The sequence below is a fragment of the Salvelinus alpinus genome, chromosome 6 (assembly GCF_045679555.1).
Source record: "Salvelinus alpinus chromosome 6, SLU_Salpinus.1, whole genome shotgun sequence".
NCBI lineage: Eukaryota > Metazoa > Chordata > Actinopteri > Salmoniformes > Salmonidae > Salvelinus > Salvelinus alpinus.
In genome coordinates, this window is record NC_092091.1 from 2,300,915 (window position 1) to 2,318,687 (window position 17,773).

A 17,773-nucleotide genomic window follows, 5' to 3' on the forward strand; every position below is an offset into this window, starting at 1 on the left:
TGGGTTAGGGTGGTATGAACTGGGGTTGGTGCTGGGTTAGGGAGGTATGAACTGGGGTTGGTGCTGGATTAGGGAGGTATGAACTGGGGTTGGTGCTGGGTTAGGGTGGTATGAACTGGGGTTGGTGCTGGGTTAGGGTGGTATGAACTGGGGTTGGTGCTGGATTAGGGAGGTATGAACTGGGGTTGGTGCTGGATTAGGGAGGTATGAACTGGGGTTGGTGCTGGGTTAGGGTGGTATGAACTGGGGTTGGTGCTGGATTAGGGAGGTATGAACTGGGGTTGGTGCTGGATTAGGGAGGTATGAACTGGGGTTGGTGCTGGATTAGGGAGGTATGAACTGGGGTTGGTGCTGGGTTAGGGAGGTATGAACTGGGGTTGGTGTTGGATTAGGGAGGTATGAACTGGGGTTGGTGCTGGGTTAGGGAGGTATGAACTGGGGTTGGTGCTGGATTAGGGAGGTATGAACTGGGGTTGGTGCTGGATTAGGGAGGTATGAACTGGGGTTGGTGCTGGATTAGGGAGGTATGAACTGGGGTTGGTGTTGGGTTAGGGTGGTATGAACTGGGGTTGGTGCTGGGTTAGGGTGGTATGAACTGGGGTTGGTGCTGGATTAGGGAGGTATGAACTGGGGTTGGTGCTGGATTAGGGAGGTATGAACTGGGGTTGGTGCTGGGTTAGGGTGGTATGAACTGGGGTTGGTGCTGGATTAGGGAGGTATGAACTGGGGTTGGTGCTGGATTAGGGAGGTATGAACTGGGGTTGGTGCTGGGTTAGGGTGGTATGAACTGGGGTTGGTGTTGGGTTAGGGTGGTATGAACTGGGGTTGGTGCTGGGTTAGGGAGGGATGAACTGGGGTTGGTGCTGGATTAGGGAGGGATGAACTGGGGTTGGTGCTGGATTAGGGAGGTATGAACTGGGGTTGGTGCTGGATTAGGGAGGTATGAACTGGGGTTGGTGCTGGATTAGGGAGGTATGAACTGGGGTTGGTGTTGGGTTAGGGTGGTATGAACTGGGGTTGGTGCTGGGTTAGGGTGGTATGAACTGGGGTTGGTGCTGGATTAGGGAGGTATGAACTGGGGTTGGTGCTGGATTAGGGAGGTATGAACTGGGGTTGGTGCTGGGTTAGGGTGGTATGAACTGGGGTTGGTGCTGGATTAGGGAGGTATGAACTGGGGTTGGTGCTGGATTAGGGAGGTATGAACTGGGGTTGGTGCTGGGTTAGGGTGGTATGAACTGGGGTTGGTGTTGGGTTAGGGTGGTATGAACTGGGGTTGGTGCTGGGTTAGGGAGGGATGAACTGGGGTTGGTGCTGGATTAGGGAGGGATGAACTGGGGTTGGTGCTGGATTAGGGAGGTATGAACTGGGGTTGGTGCTGGATTAGGGAGGTATGAACTGGGGTTGGTGCTGGATTAGGGAGGTATGAACTGGGGTTGTTGCTGGATTAGGGAGGTATGAACTGGGGTTGGTGCTGGGTTAGGGAGGTATGAACTGGGGTTGGTGCTGGGTTAGGGTGGTATGAACTGGGGTTGGTGCTGGGTTAGGGAGGTATGAACTGGGGTTGGTGCTGGATTAGGGATGTATGAACTGGGGTTGGTGTTGGATTAGGGAGGTATGAACTGGGGATGGTGCTCGGTTAGGGTCGGTGTGGGTGGATGAGATCTGTGGGGTAGAGACCAGGGCTGTCAAACTGTCTGTGGCTCGTCTGCTATCACCTGGTTATGGTTTCTGGGTGTCTGCTTAGTGCTTACCGTAACTTACCGTAATTTACTGTAATTTACCGTAACTTACCGTAACTGTGCTTCTCTGTCTTCTTTGATGCTTTTTCCGACTTTCTCTTTTCAAGTTGATCCTTTTATTTATTTTTTCCCGAGTTGATCCTTGATTATTCTCCACTTTATTCCTGACTTTCTCTCTGACTTGATCGTCATGAAATGAGCTTTTAAAAGACGGGGCGTGCTTCATGTCTCTAGAAATGAACCGTTACCCCCTCCAGAATGGGATGAAATGAGATGCTCTCCCTCTGCTCATAAATGTGACTTGCCAGCCCTCTCTTCAGTGGCGGTTCACCACACACTATAGATCCACATACCATAATATAGTCTGTATGACCTCTGCTCTGCGGTCTTGACAGTATGACAGGAATCTGCATGTTATTCTCATCTCTTCAAATTCACTTTCCATTTCCAAAGGGCTGTACGCTTCTTTATAAAAGCAGGATTCTCTGAGTATGGCTCTTCTTTGGCATGGCAGTGCTGTATCTCCTCTTCCTCTAGCTTGCCTGGGGCGGAGGGGGCGGGGGGTTGGGGGACCCGTCTACCTTCAGAAGGGGAATCTGAATCTTACTTTCAATGTCTCCCAATTGGCCATGCCGCTGCATGCACCAGGTCAACGCCACACCGTATAGGACATGTCTCTGGGACTTAAACTCTATTGTACTTGGCTCTGTATTTGATTCAGGCAGAGGACTACGGGGTGCTACTCAGACGGTCACCTCTCCGTTCCTGAGGAGGCAGGTCATCAACCAGCTGTTAGGTGGAGACCTGGCAGACCAGGATGGGCTCAACCAGCTGTTAGGTGGAGACCTGGCAGACCTGGATGGGCTCAACCAGCTGTTAGATGGAGACCTGGCAGACCTGGATGGGCTCAACCAGCTGTTAGATGGAGACCTGGCAGACCTGGCAGACCAGGATGAGCTCAACAAGCTCCTGCCCAAGAAGCCCAGAGCACCGGGCAAGAAGTGGAATGATCTCAAAAACCACCAGAAAGGCTGGACCCAGAGCCATATTGGGTCCAAGCACCACCAGAACACCTGGTCTCAGACCCAGTTCAGCCTCAAGCAGCAGTGGCTGAAGCCCAATAAGGTGCCATCCGGCGGGGCAGGAGCTGCCAGACTAGTCCCCTCTCCCCGGAAGAACCAGCAGAACAGGCAACCTGTGTGGAAGTCAGGTCTGAGCGAGGACATGCTGTGCTACGTCTCCTTGGAGCAGAACGTGTCTCGCCAGCTGAGCAGAGGGAGATCCCTTCCCCATACAGACACCCAGCTGGTCCAGGCTCTCAGAGAAACTCTGTTCCCAGAGCTCAACCTGCGCAGCTACCTGGGCTGTAAGTCTGACCTGGCTCTGCTCACCATCAGACAGCTCCTCCGGGGGAGATCAGCCACAGATGAGGCCCTGAAGCTGGACCAGGCCTTGGGGGGAACAGGGCAGAGGGGTTCCACAGCTCATCAGCAGACCATAGTGGGACAGAGAGGGTCAACAAAGAAGCAGCAGACCAACACCCTCTCCAAGCACCAATCAGGCTTCGCTCCTGCCCCTGCTGCCGTGCCTAGGAAACCCAATCAGCCAATCCCATGGCTCCAGCCTATGGAGTGGGAGGACTAGAGTCCAGCCAGATGTATAATCTTTAGATCCTAAACCTATAGCTAGTGCAACCACCATCAGCCTCGCCCTCAGCTCAATCTACAGTCGTGAGTGAAAATTTACACAATCTTTGTGCTGTCTTCACATTTTGCTGCCTTAATAAAGTTCTATCTAAAATGGGATTAAGGTGATTTTTTTCACCTGTTGATCTACACAACCTACTCCATGTTTTCAAAGTGAAATAAAAATGATAGAAAATGTTCAAAATGACTAAGAAAACGAAAATGAGGATGTATTGATTGTGTATGTCTGGTGGAAACACATTTGGCAGAAATCACAGTTGTGAATCATTTTGAATTTGATTCTATCAACCTTGCACAGCTGTTTGGGCAGCATATATCCATTGTTTTTGTCAAACCTTCAGGAAATATTCCCACCCCCTTTAGTTTTTCCACATGTTGTTGTGTTACAGCCTGAATTTAAAATGTATTACGTTGATATTTTGTTCTCCTGATCTACACACAATACCACATAATGTCAAAGTGGAATTTTATTTGTAATTATAATTGTTGTATCCCAACATTTTTTTTAAGCTGAAATGTCTTGAGTCAATAAGTATTCAACGCCTTTGTGCCTAAATAAGTTCAGAAGTAAAGATGTGCTTAACAAATGGCATAATTTACAACAACGACCTGGGGAATAGTTACAGGGATAAATGAGACAGGGATGATTAGGTGACCATGATGGTCAGATTGGGAATTTAGCCAGGACACCGGGGTTAACACCCCTACTCCTACAATAAGTACCATGAGATCTTTAGTGACCACAGAGAGTCAGGACACCCGTTTAACATCCCCATTCAAAATACAGCACCCTACACAGGGCAATGTCCCGATCACTTCCCTGGGGAATTGGGATATTTCTTTAGACCTGAGGAAAGGGAGCCTCCTACTGGCCTTCCAAAACCACATCCAGCAGCATCTGGTCTCCCATCCAGGGACTGACCAGGACCAACCCTGCTTAGCTTCAGAAGTAAGCCAGCAGTGGGATGCAGGGTGGTATGCTGCTGGCAAGAGATGGGGTAGAAGTTGCATGGACTCACTCTGTGTTCAATAATAGGGGTTAACATGATTTTTTGATTGACTACCTCATCTCTGTACCCCACATATACAGTTATCTGTAAGGTCCCTAAATCGAGTAGTGCATTTCAAGCAAAGTATCAACTACAAATACCAAGGAGGTTTTTCAATGCCTCGCAAATAAGGGCACGATTGTTCGATGTGAACGGGGAAAAAAGCAGTGTTTTCTTTGCAGAAATTCGACCATGAAGGCCTGATTCACGCAGTCTCCTCTGAACAGTTGATGTAGAGATGTGTCTGTTACTTGAACTCTGTGAAGCATTTATTTGGGCTGCAATCTGAGGTGCAGTTAACTCTAAGGAATTTATCCTCTGCAGCAGAGGTAACTCTCTTGAAGAAACTTTCAAAGTTCTTGAAATGTTCCGTATTGACTGACCTTCATGTCTTAAAGTAATGATGGACTGTCGTTTCTCTTTGCTTATTTGAGCTGTTCTTGCCATAATATGGACTTGGTCCTTTACCAAATAGGGCTATCTTCTGTATACCATCCCTACCTTGTCACACCACAACTGATTGGCTCGTTGGCTCGAACGCATTAAGAAGAAAAGAAATTCCACAAATTAACTTTTAACAAGGAACACCTGTTAATTGAAATGCATTCCAGGTGACTACCTCATGAAGCTGGTTGAGAGAATGCCAAGAATGTGCAAAGCTGTCAACAAGGCAAAGGGTGGCTACTTTGAAGAATCTCAAATTATTATTTGTGTTATTTCATAGTTTGGTTGTATTCACTATTATTCTACAATGTAGAAAATAGTAAAAATAAAGAAAATCCCTTGAATGAGTAGGTGTGTCTAAACTTTTGACTGGTAGTGTATATATTAACTGGTGTCAGAGGAAGGCCCAAAACATTGTCAAAGACTCCGGTCACCCAAGTCATAGACTGCTCTCTCTGCTACCGCACGTCAAGTACCGGAGCGCCAAGTCTAGGTCCAAAAGGCTCCTTAACAGCTTTTACCCCCAAGCAATAAGACTCCTGAACATTTCATCAAATGGCCTCCCAGACTATTTACATTGACACCCCCCCTTTGTTTTTACTCTGCTGCTACTGGCTGTTTACTATCTATCCATAGGCACTTCACCCCTAACTACATGTACAAATTACCTAGACTAACCTGTACCCCCGCACATTGACTCTGTACCGGTAACCCCTGTATATAGCCTCGTTGTTGTTATTTTATTGTGTTATTTTTTTTTTTTAACTTCAGTTTATTTAGTAAATATTTTCTTAACTCTATTTCTTGAACTGCATTGTTGGTTAATTAAGAGCTTGTAAGTAAGCATTTCACATTTCACAATAAGGTCTACTACACCTGCTGTATTTGGTGCATTTATCTTGGCCAGGTCGCAGTTACAAATGAGAACTTGTTCTCAACTAGCTTACCTGGTTAAATAAAGGTGAAATAAAATAAAATGTGACAAATAAAATGTTTATTTAACTCAGTTGCCGGAGCTGAAGGAAATCGCTCAGGGATTTCACAATGAGACTAATGTTGATTTTAAAACAGGTACGCAGTGTAATGGCTGTGATAGGAGGAAACTGAGGATGGATCAACAACATTGGAGTTACTCCACAATACTAACAGAGTGAAAAGAAGGAAACCTGTATAGAATAAAAAATATTCCAAGACATGAATCCTGTTTCAAATCAAATCAAATGCTTTAAGAAGTTTTAAGGGAGAAAAAAAAGTGTTAAGTCGAAAATAGATAAGTAAAAAATAGAAAATAAAAGTAACAAATAATTAAACAGCAGCAGTAAAATAACAATAGCGAGGCTATATACAGGGGGTAATGTGAGGGGGTACAGAGTCAATGTGCGGGGGTACCGGTTAGTCGAGGTAATTGAGGTAATATGTACATGGAGGTAGAGTTACTATGCAACAAGGTAATACAGCTAAAGATGTGGCAAAGAAATGAACTTTTTGTCCTGAATACAAAGCGTTATGTTTGGGGAAAATCCAGCACATCACTGAGTACCACTTTTCATCTTTTCGAGATGGTGGTTGCTGCATCATGTTATGGGTATGCTTGTCATTAGCAAGGACTAGAGCTTTTCTTAGGATAAAAATAAAGGGAATACAGCTATAAGCACAGGCAAAATCCTAGAGGAAAATCTGGTTCAATCTGCTTTCCAACAGACACTGGGAAACAAATTCGCCTTTCAGCAGGACAACAACCTTAAAACACAAGGCAAAATCTACATTAGTTGCTTACCAAGAAAACAATTAATGCTCCTGAGTGACCTAGTTACAGTTTTGATTTAAATCGGCTTGAAAATCTATGGCAGGACTTGAAAATGGCTGTCTGTCGATGAGCAACAATCAACTTCACAGAGCTTGAAGAATTTTTTAAAGAATAATGGGCAAATATTGTACAATCCAGCTGTGCAAAGCTCTTAGAGACTTACCCAGAAAGACTCACAGTTGTATTCACTCTTAAAGACTTACCCAGAAATACGCACTGCTGTAATCACCGCTAAAGGTACTTCTACAAAGTATTGACTCAGTGGTATGAGTACTTATGTAAATTAGATATTTCTATTGTCACGACTTCTACCGAAGACGGTTCCTCTCTTTGTTCGGGCGGTGTTCGGCGGTCGACGTCACCGGTCTTCTAGCCATCGCCGATCCATTTTTCATGTTCCATTTGTTTTGTCTTGTTTTCACACTCACCTGGTTTCAATTCCCTAATTACATGTTGTATATGTTCCCTCTGTTTTCCCCATGTCCTTGTCGGGAATTGTTTATTATAAGTACGTGTGCTTTCTGTGACTGGTGCGCTACCGGTTTTGTGCCCGTGTGTTTGTTGTTTTTGTATGCCGGTAGTTATGTATATTAAACGGTAGAATTGGTAGAATGTTATTCCAAATGATTCCCAGCTGTAATGGCTGCCAATGCTTACACCATGTATTAACTCTGGGTGTGAAGACATATGCAATCAAAACATTTTATTTATTTATTTATTTTTAATTTGGAAAATGTTCTATAACTTTATTTCACTTTGAAAATATGGAGAAGGTTGTGTAGGGGGGAAAGAATCTAATGTAATCCGTTTTTAGATGTCATTTTAAGGCAGCAAATGTGAACATAAGAGAACCTTAAAGAGTTCTTTGGCTGTCCCCGTAGGAAAACAGAGGGTTCTACATGGAACTCAAAAGAGCTCTATCTGGAACCAAAAACGGTTCTACCTGGAACCAAAAACGGTTCTACCTGGAACCAAAAACGGTTCTCCTAGGAGACAGTTGAAGAACCCTTTTGGAACCCTTTTTTCTAAGAGTGCAGATAGCTAATCTCTGATACCAGACTTGGAGGCTACACACAAGCAACAGAGTGGAATCTCAACACATTAAACCAGAGACATTTCCTGACGATTAGGGTTCTTTGAGTGGCGCAGGTGTCTAAGGCACTGCACTGCAGTGCTAGAGGTGTCACTACAGACCTGAGTTCAATCCTGGGCTGTATCACAACTGGCCATGTTCAGGAGTCCCATAGGGCGGCGCACAATTGGCCCGGCGTCGTCCAGGTTTGGCCGGGTTAGGTTGTCATTGTAAATAAGAATTTGTTCTTAACTGACTTGCCTAGTTAAATAAAGGTTCAATAAAAACACATATTTTCAGAGTTCAATTTTTATTATGACGATGACACTGTTCTATGAGGGGGGGGGGGGAGTTATGACCGGTTGGAGATGTTGTCATAGCTTTGTCATATCTCTCTTTAGGGGAAGTTAATAGATAGATAATAGAGTACACAGTATTTCTTGAAGAAGTTGTAAGGATACGTTAAACTGTTTGGGGGATGCAACTTTAGTTGTAGGAATTAGAAATATAGAGAATTAGAAATACTAGAACAGAAACTCCATGACGTAGAAAGACAACACAGATAGAAATGTTGACACCCTTCAACAGTTGAACACTTACAACAACACAATACACCCCTGATTTGCAGAGATTGAAATGTTGACACCCTGACTCACAACCTAACCCAGCAGAGATTGAAATGTTGACACCCTGACTGACAACCTATACAAGAATATGTTGATCGGGATGAAAGAGCAGGGAAAATGCTTGCTTAGCAAATATAGAAAGAGGAAGAGGAACATACCATCCACACTATTAAAACCCTAGATGGTAGCATAACAGTGGATCCCTCTGAAATGTATCACAAACTGTATAAATCCGAAGAAAAAAAAAGTTTAAAGGAGAATATAGACAATTTACATAATCAATTGTTGGAGGCCATCACTAATCTACAAATTAGGACATCTAATGATGGATTCCCAGTGGAATGTTCTCGACCAGTGGTTCCCCAACATGTTATAGTCCCGTACCTCCAGCTGTACCCCCTCTAGCACCAGGGTCAGCGTACCCTCTCTAGCACCAGGGTCAGCGTACCCCCTCTAGCACCAGGGTCAGTGTACTTGGATGTAACTGGATGTTAATTATTTGACGAGGCTACCTGTATTTGAGATTGTGTTGTTATTTCTCTGAACACCAGATGGTTTAATTTTATTTTTGGCGGTGAAACGAGGCGACTCAGGTGAGGAAAAAACCTCACCCGAACGTATAGCCCCGTTGGAAAACATAAATGGACTGTTTGAAAACGTGAAAAAAAATTGTAAACAAGAAATGCAAAATAAAAATATGTAGATATATGTTTTTAAATGTGAATCACATTTTTATTTGGCATACCCCCAAAAGCATCGCGCATACCCCAGTTTGGGAATAACTGTTATTGACGGTTTCGTCCTAAATTACTAAAACCCATGTTACTTATGCTCACAGCAGCTGTAGAGAAAAATGTACTTCCCCAGTCACTATGTTTGGCTACAATCACTCGACTTCAAAAGAAAGACAAGGATCCTTCCTCCCAGTATCACTGTTGAATGTGGATTACAAAATCATTGCTAAGGTATTGGCTTTTCACATAGAAACAGTAATACAAAAGTTGATCCACTCAGATGAAACAGGGTTTTATACAGAACAGGATGTCTTCAGACAATCTACGCCATTTTTAAAAATATAATCCATCATATCAGGAACTGTAATGTTCCAAACGTATCATTAGATATTGAAAACGTGGTTCCATAGGGTGGAATGGGCATATTTGATGGCTGTCTTAAAAAGGTTTGGTTTTGGTATTGTATTTATTTCCTGGATTGAGCTATTGTATAAATCCCCCAAAGTGACTATAAAACCAAATTAACAAATCTCTGAACTATTTCAGTTAACAAGAGGGACCAGACATGGATGCCCTCTGTCCAGTTATTTATTTGCTTTAGAACCCCTAGCATCAATAATCAGAACTCATGGCTCAATCTGGGGAATAGAGATTGGTGGAGAACAACATGTGGTATTGTATTCAGAACCCCTAGCATCAATAATCATTCTTCTGAACCAAAACATTCTCTGTCATTTATTTTGTAACTGTTAGACACATATGGTGCTGTATCAGGATTCACAGTAAATTAGGAGAATTAGGAATTTTCAGGCTCGGAAAGCAGATTTCAGTGAAAATGGACAGAGACGTATGAAATGCCTGGCTATATTGATACCATGCAATTTGGAGAGGGCCTATAAAATCAACTACTCTCCTTTAATAGATAGGAATTAATCCGATGTTCAGAGACGGAGAACTCTCCCTATTTCAATGTTAGGTCAACATGATCAATATATTACCAAGGTTGATGCATTTACTGTATACCGAGACACTTTAAATTTAAATTTAAAACTTTTCTATCAAATAAATGGCCTCCAACTTTATTTGGAATGGAAAGACCTCAAGAGTCAAATTGACTGTTTTACACTTCCCCTATAAAGCTGACTGGTCCAAGGCATTGAAGAAAAAAACAGACAATCCAGTGATTTTCTATTAAATTTGTATTTGGGAAAATGTACATAAATTCATGAACTGGAAGAAACCCATATCGCCAGGCACCTCTACTTCCTGGTTCCAACGTGGCACCTCTACTTCCTGGTTCCAACGTGGCACCTCTACTTCCTGGTTCCAACGTGACACCCCTACTTCCTGGTTCCAACGTGGCACCTCTACTTCCTGGTTCCAACGTGGCACCCCTACTTCCTGGTTCCAACGTGGCACCTCTACTTCCTGGTTCCAACGTGGCACCTCTACTTCCTGGTTCCAACGTGACACCCCTACTTCCTGGTTCCAACGTGGCACCCCTACTTCCTGGTTCCAACGTGGCACCTCTACTTCCTGGTTCCAACGTGGCACCCCTACTTCCTGGTTCCAACGTGGCACCCCTACTTCCTGGTTCCAACGTGGCACCCCTACTTCCTGGTTCCAACGTGGCACCCCTACTTCCTGGTTCCAACGTGGCACCTCTACTTAGAACAACCCCACATTACCTCCAGTGTTTAATGACATCACCGTTAAGTCCTGGTTCCAACGTGGCACCTCTACTTAGAACAAACCCCACAGTACCTCCAGTGTTTAATGACATCACCGTTAAGTCCTGGTTCCAACGTGACACCTCTACTTAGAACAATCCCACAGTACCTCCAGTGTTTAATGACATAAGTTCTGGGTCCAACGTGGCATCACGAATGTTCAGCACACACATTATGATGGCTCACTACTGTTATCCAATACCCATTTCTTCACATTCTAAGAAATCTTATTAAATCGCTTCAACAGAATCTGGATGAACCTAAAGCATCTAGCACTGAAAACATACTGAAAGTAGCTGCAACTCCAAATAAATTGATTGCTAAATTATATCAAGGGTTAATTGAAACTCAATTAGTTCAGAACCTATAAGGAAAAACGGGAAACAAATCTAAAGGAAGAAATTGAGGAGAACCATTGCTCACAGATATGTAGAAATGTTCATACCTGCTCCTACAACTTTAAACATAAACTACTGCAATTCAAAATAATCCATAGGATTTACTACAGTCCTGCCAGAATGTATTTAATGCACGCAGAACTGTGTCATCTCTGTTAGAGATACAAAATAACACAAAGGAACCCTATTACATATGCTGTGGTCATGTGACAAACTGACACCATGTTGGGATAATGTCTGTGCTGTCGTATCATTGTGTCTAGGAATTCTTGGGTCCAAGTCTTCTTGGGTATGACGCTACCAGCTTGGCACACCTGTATTCGGGGAGTTTCTCCCAATCTTCTCTGCAGATCCTCTCAAGCTCTGTCAGGATGAATGGAGAGTGTCGCTGCACAGCTATTTTCAGGTCTCTCCAGAGATATTTGATCAATTTCAAGTCCTGGGTCTGTCTGGGCCATTTAAGGACAATCAGAGACTTGTCCTGAAGCCACTCCTGCATTGCCTTGGCTGTGTGCTTAGGGTCGTTGTCCTGTTGGAAGGTGAACCTTCGCCATAGTCTGAGGTCCTGAGCGCTCTGGAACAGGATTTCAACAAGGATCACTCTGTACCTTCCCTCAATCCTGACTAGTCTCCTAGTCCTTGCCGCTGAATAACATCCCCACAGTGTGATGCTGCCACCACCATGCTTCACCGTAGGGATGGTGCCAGGTTTCCTCCAGACGTAACACTTGGCATTCAGACAGGCCAAAGAGCTAAATCTTGGTTTCATCAGACCAAAGAATCTTGTTTCTCATGGTCTGAGAGTCCTTTAGGTGCCTTTGGCCTGATTGGTGGAGTGCTGAAGAGATGGTTGTTCTTATGGAAGGTTCTCCTATCTCCAAATCAAATCAAATCAAGTTTATTTTATATAGCCCTTCGTACATCAGCTAATATCTCGAAGTGCTGTACAGAAACCCAGCATAAAACCCCAAACAGCAAGCAATGCAGGTGTAGAAGCACGGTGGCTAGGAAAAACTCCCTCCACAGTGGAACTCTGGAGCTCTGTCAGAGTGACCTCCCTGACCAATGCCCTTCTTTCCCGATTGCTCAGGTTTGCCGGGCGGCCAGCTCTAGGGAGAGTCTTAGTGGTTCTAAACTTCTTCCATTTAAGAATGATGCAGGCCACTGTGTTCTTGGTGACCTTCAATGCTGCAGATATTTTTTTGGTAACCTTCCCCAGATTTGTGCCTCAACACAATCCTGTCTCGGAGCTCTATAAACAATTCCTTCGACCTCATGTTTTGGTTTTTGCTCTGACATGCACTGTCAACTGTGGACCTTATATAGACAGGTTCTTTCTATCTATTTTCATGTTCTTCTGAATCTAAAGGTTCTTCTGAATCTAAAGGTTCTTTCTGCCTGTTTTCATACTGTTATTCTGGGTCTAAAGGTTCTTGTGGGTCTAAAGGTTCTTCTGGGTCTAAAGGTTCTTTCTGCCTGTTTTCATACTGTTATTCTGGGTCTAAAGGTTCTTCTGGGTCTAAAGGTTCTTCTGGGTCTAAAGGTTCGTCTGGGTCTAAAGATTCTTCTGGGTCTAAAGGTTCTTCTGGGTCTAAAGATTCTTCTGGGTCTAAAGGTTCTTCTGGGTCTAAAGGCTCTTCTGGGTCTAAAGATTATTCTGGGTCTAAAGGTTATTCTGGGTCTAAAGGTTCTTCTGGGTCTAAAGGTTCTTTCTGGGTCTTTCTGGGTCTAAGGGTTCTTCTGGGTCTAAAGGTTCTTCTGGGTCTAAAGGCTCTTCTGGGTCTAAGGGTTCTTCTGGGTCTAAAGGTTCTTCTGGGTCTAAAGGTTCTTCTGGGTCTAAAGGTTCTTCTGGGTCTAAAGGTTATTTCTGCCTGTTTCATACTGTTCTTCTGGGTCTAAAGGTTCTTCTGGGTCTAAAGGTTCTTCTGGGTCTAAAGATTCTTCTGGGTCTAAAGGTTCTTCTGGGTCTAAAGATTCTTCTGGGTCTAAAGGTTCTTCTGGGTCTAAAGATTCTTCTGGGTCTAAAGGTTCTTCTGGGTCTAAAGGTTCTTCTGGGTCTAAAGATTCTTCTGGGTCTAAAGATTCTTCTGGGTCTAAAGGTTCGTCTGGGTCTAAAGATTCTTCTGGGTCTAAAGATTCTTCTGGGTCTAAAGGTTCGTCTGGGTCTAAAGATTCTTCTGGGTCTAAAGATTCTTCTGGGTCTAAAGGTTCGTCTGGGTCTAAAGATTCTTCTGGGTCTAAAGGTTTTTCTGGGTCTAAAGGCTCTTCTGGGTCTAAAGGTTCTTCTGGGTCTAAAGGTTCTTCTGGGTCTAAAGATTCTTCTGGGTCTAAAGGTTTTTCTGGGTCTAAAGGCTCTTCTGGGTCTAAAGGTTATTTCTGCCTGTTTCATTCTGTTCTTCTGGGTCTAAAGGTTATTTCTGTTCTTCTCTTTCCTTTCTCCACCATTACCTAGAAGATGACCTCGCTTGGATGAGCCTTGGTATGTTATTTGTGTGTGTGTGTGTGTGTGTGTGTGTGTGTGTGTGTGTGTGTGTGTGTGTGTGTGTGTGTGTGTGTGTGTGTGTGTGAGTGTGTGTGTGTGTGTGTGTGTGTGTGTGTGTCTGCATGAGTGAGTGTGTATGTTTCTCTCTATTGTGTGTTTTCTCATGCAGACATCTGACGTTCTCATTCTAACTAATGAGTAACTGACACATAGATGATGCATGAGAGAGGCCCGTCTCTCTGACCCGTCTCTCAGGCCCGTCGCTCTGACCCGTCGCTCTGACCCGTCGCTCTGACCCGTCGCTCTGACCCGACTCTCAGGCCCGTCGCTCTGACCCGTCTCTCAGGCCCGTCTCTCTGACCCGTCGTGCAGGCACGTCTCTCTGACCCGTCTCTCAGGCCCGTCGCTCTGACCCGTCTCTCAGGCCCGTCTCTCTGACCCGTCGCGCAGGCACGTCTCTCTGACCCGTCTCTCAGGCACGTCGCTCTGACCCGTCGCACAGGCACGTCGCTCTGACCCGTCTCTCAGGCCCGTCGCTCTGACCTGTCTCTCAGGCACGTCGCTCTGACCCGTCGCGCAGGCACGTCACTCTGACCTGTCTCTCAGGCCCGTCGCTCTGACCCGTCTCTCAGGCACGTCTCTCTGACCTGTCTCTCAGGCACGTCGCTCTGACCCGACTCTCAGGCCCGTCTCTCTGACCTGTCTCTCAGGCACGTCGCTCTGACCCGACTCTCAGGCCCGTCTCTCTGATCTGTCTCTCAGGCACGTCGCTCTGACCCGTCGCGCAGGCACGTCGCTCTGACCTGTCTCTCAGGCACGTCGCTCTGACCCGTCGCGCAGGCACGTCGCTCTGACCCGTCTCTCAGGCCCGTCGCTCTGACCCGTCGCTCTGACCCGTCGCTCTGACCCGTCGCTCTGACCCGACTCTCAGGCCCGTCGCTCTGACCCGTCTCTCAGGCCCGTCTCTCTGACCCGTCGTGCAGGCACGTCTCTCTGACCCGTCTCTCAGGCCCGTCGCTCTGACCCGTCTCTCAGGCCCGTCTCTCTGACCCGTCGCGCAGGCACGTCTCTCTGACCCGTCTCTCAGGCACGTCGCTCTGACCCGTCGCACAGGCACGTCGCTCTGACCCGTCTCTCAGGCCCGTCGCTCTGACCTGTCTCTCAGGCACGTCGCTCTGACCCGTCGCGCAGGCACGTCACTCTGACCTGTCTCTCAGGCCCGTCGCTCTGACCCGTCTCTCAGGCACGTCTCTCTGACCTGTCTCTCAGGCACGTCGCTCTGACCCGACTCTCAGGCCCGTCTCTCTGACCTGTCTCTCAGGCACGTCGCTCTGACCCGACTCTCAGGCCCGTCTCTCTGACCTGTCTCTCAGGCACGTCGCTCTGACCCGTCGCGCAGGCACGTCGCTCTGACCTGTCTCTCAGGCACGTCGCTCTGACCCGTCGCGCAGGCACGTCGCTCTGACCCGTCTCTCAGGCCCGTCGCTCTGACCTGTCTCTCAGGCACGTCGCTCTGACCCGTCGCGCAGGCACGTCAATCTGACCTGTCTCTCAGGCCCGTCGCTCTGACCCGTCTCTCAGGCACGTCGCTCTGACCCGTCTCTCAGGCACGTCGATCTGACCCGTCTCTCAGGCACGTCGCTCTGACCCGTCGCGCAGGCCCGTCGCTCTGACCCGTCTCTCAGGCCCCTCGCTCTGACCCGTCTCTCAGGCACGTCGCTCTGACCCGTCTCTCAGGCACGTCGCTCTGACCCGTCTCTCAGGCACGTCGCTCTGACCCACCTCTCAGGCCCCTCGCTCTGACCCGTCTCTCAGGCACGTCGCTCTGACCCGTCTCTCAGGCACATCACTCTGACCCGTCGCGCAGGCCCGTCGCGCTGACCCGTCTCTCAGGCACATCGCTCTGACCCGTCTCTCAGACACATCACTCTGACCCGTCGCGCTGACCCGTCTCTCAGGCACGTCGCTCTGACCCGTCGCTCAGGCCAAGCCACTATGTCATTAAGACATAGCCTGGTCCCAGATCTGTATGGCGTGACAATGACCACACAGCACAAACAGATCTGGGACTAGGCTACGTTAAACAACACCGTGTTTTATGTGATGAAAGCTCTGTACTTAGAGATGTCATTATTTTGGCATAAGCTAACGATGTCATCATCAACCATAATGATGCATTCTACACACCATACGTCTATGTATTTCCATATTTCTTAATTCCAGTTTTTTACTTTTAGACGTGTGTGTATTGTTGTGTATTGTTAGATATTACTGCATTGTTGATGCTAGGAACACAAGCATTTCACTACACCCGCAATAACATCTGCTAAATATGCGACCAATAACATTTGATTTGATTTAATTTGATATTCTATTATCTACATGAACCCTCATTGAGCATGTTCACCACATTGCTCTCAGTAATGAATGAATGGACACACACACGCACACACATCAACACACACACACACACAAACACACACAAACACACACACACACACACACAAGTTTCATACCGAGGCTCGTCCAAACAAACAAACTCAAAGAGAGCAGTGAGTAAATGATGAGTTCACGTCATTAGAGTTGTTATCGTGAAGCGGAGATGAATGTTGTCTATTTGAGCAGGTTTTATTTAAACTCTATATGGCATCACTGAAGCGAAACTAAACTGGCACATTTTCTTCTGATGGTATAATGTTATTTACACAGATATTTTCCCCATGTTCGGACCAAGACGCAGCGCGATATGAGTTACACATACTTTATTATTAGTGAAACGTAACAAAACAATAAACAATGACTACTGAGGTGCTATGTGCACTAACACCCAAACATAAACACTACCCATAACCCACAGGGGGGAAAATGACACTTAAGTATGATCCCCAATTAGAGACAACGATTACCAGCTGCCTCTAATTGGGAACCATACACAAACATCAACATAGAAAATTAAACCTAGAACCGCACATAGAAATAATAAACTAGACTCAAAAACCCCTAGTCATGCCCTGACCTACTCTACCATAGAAAATACAGGCTTTCTATGGTCAGGATGTGACATTTGCTAACTGGTGGTTTGTCAAGCACCCTCTCTCCAATGTAATGGTCTAACTGGTGGTTTGTCAAGCACCCTCTCTCCAATGTAATGGTCTAACTGGTGGTCAACCACCCTCTCTCCAATGTAATGGTCTAACTGGTGGTCAACCACCCTCTCTCCAATGTAATGGTCTAACTGGTGGTCAACCACCCTCTCTCCAATGTAATGGTCTAACTGGTGGTCAACCACCCTCTCTCCAATGTAATGGTCTAACTGGTGGTCAACCACCCTCTCTCCAATGTAATGGTCTAACTGGTGGTCAACCACCCTCTCTCCAATGTAATGGTCTAACTGGTGGTCAACCACCCTCTCTCCAATGTAATGGTCTAACTGGTGGTCAACCACCCTCTCTCCAATGTAATGGTCTAACTGGTGGTCAACCACCCTCTCTCCAATGTAATGGTCTAACTGGTGGTCAACCACCCTCTCTCCAATGTAATGGTCTAACTGGTCAGTCAACCACCCTCTCTCCAATGTAATGGTCTAACTGGTGGTCAACCACCCTCTCTCCAATGTAATGGTCTAACTGGTGGTCAACCACCCTCTCTCCAATGTAATGGTCTAACTGGTCAGTCAACCACCCTCTCTCCAATGTAATGGTCTAACTGGTGGTCAAGCACCCTCTCTCCAATGTAATGGTCTAACTGGTGGTCAACCACCCTCTCTCCAATGTAATGGTCTAACTGGTCAGTCAACCACCCTCTCTCCAATGTAATGGTCTAACTGGTGGTCAACCACCCTCTCTCCAATGTAATGGTCTAACTGGTGGTCAGGCACCCTCTCTCCAATGTAATGGTCTAACTGGTGGTCAACCACCCTCTCTCCAATGTAATGGTCTAACTGGTGGTCAACCACCCTCTCTCCAATGTAATGGTCTAACTGGTGG

The 17,773-nt window shown here is 46.1% G+C and overlaps 1 protein-coding gene across 1 annotated transcript in view; it reads left to right on the forward strand.

Annotated features, from left to right (window-relative positions):
* Positions 1 to 5,628, forward strand: part of ca12 (carbonic anhydrase XII) — an 84,902-nt gene extending 79,274 nt beyond the window's left edge. Inside the window, exon 9 of the mRNA XM_071405125.1 lies at positions 2,461 to 5,628. Coding sequence (XP_071261226.1) covers positions 2,461 to 3,383 — 923 coding nt within the window. The 3' untranslated portion in view covers positions 3,384 to 5,628. The remainder of the gene's footprint in view (positions 1 to 2,460) is intronic.
* Positions 5,629 to 17,773: the final 12,145 nt, after the last annotated feature.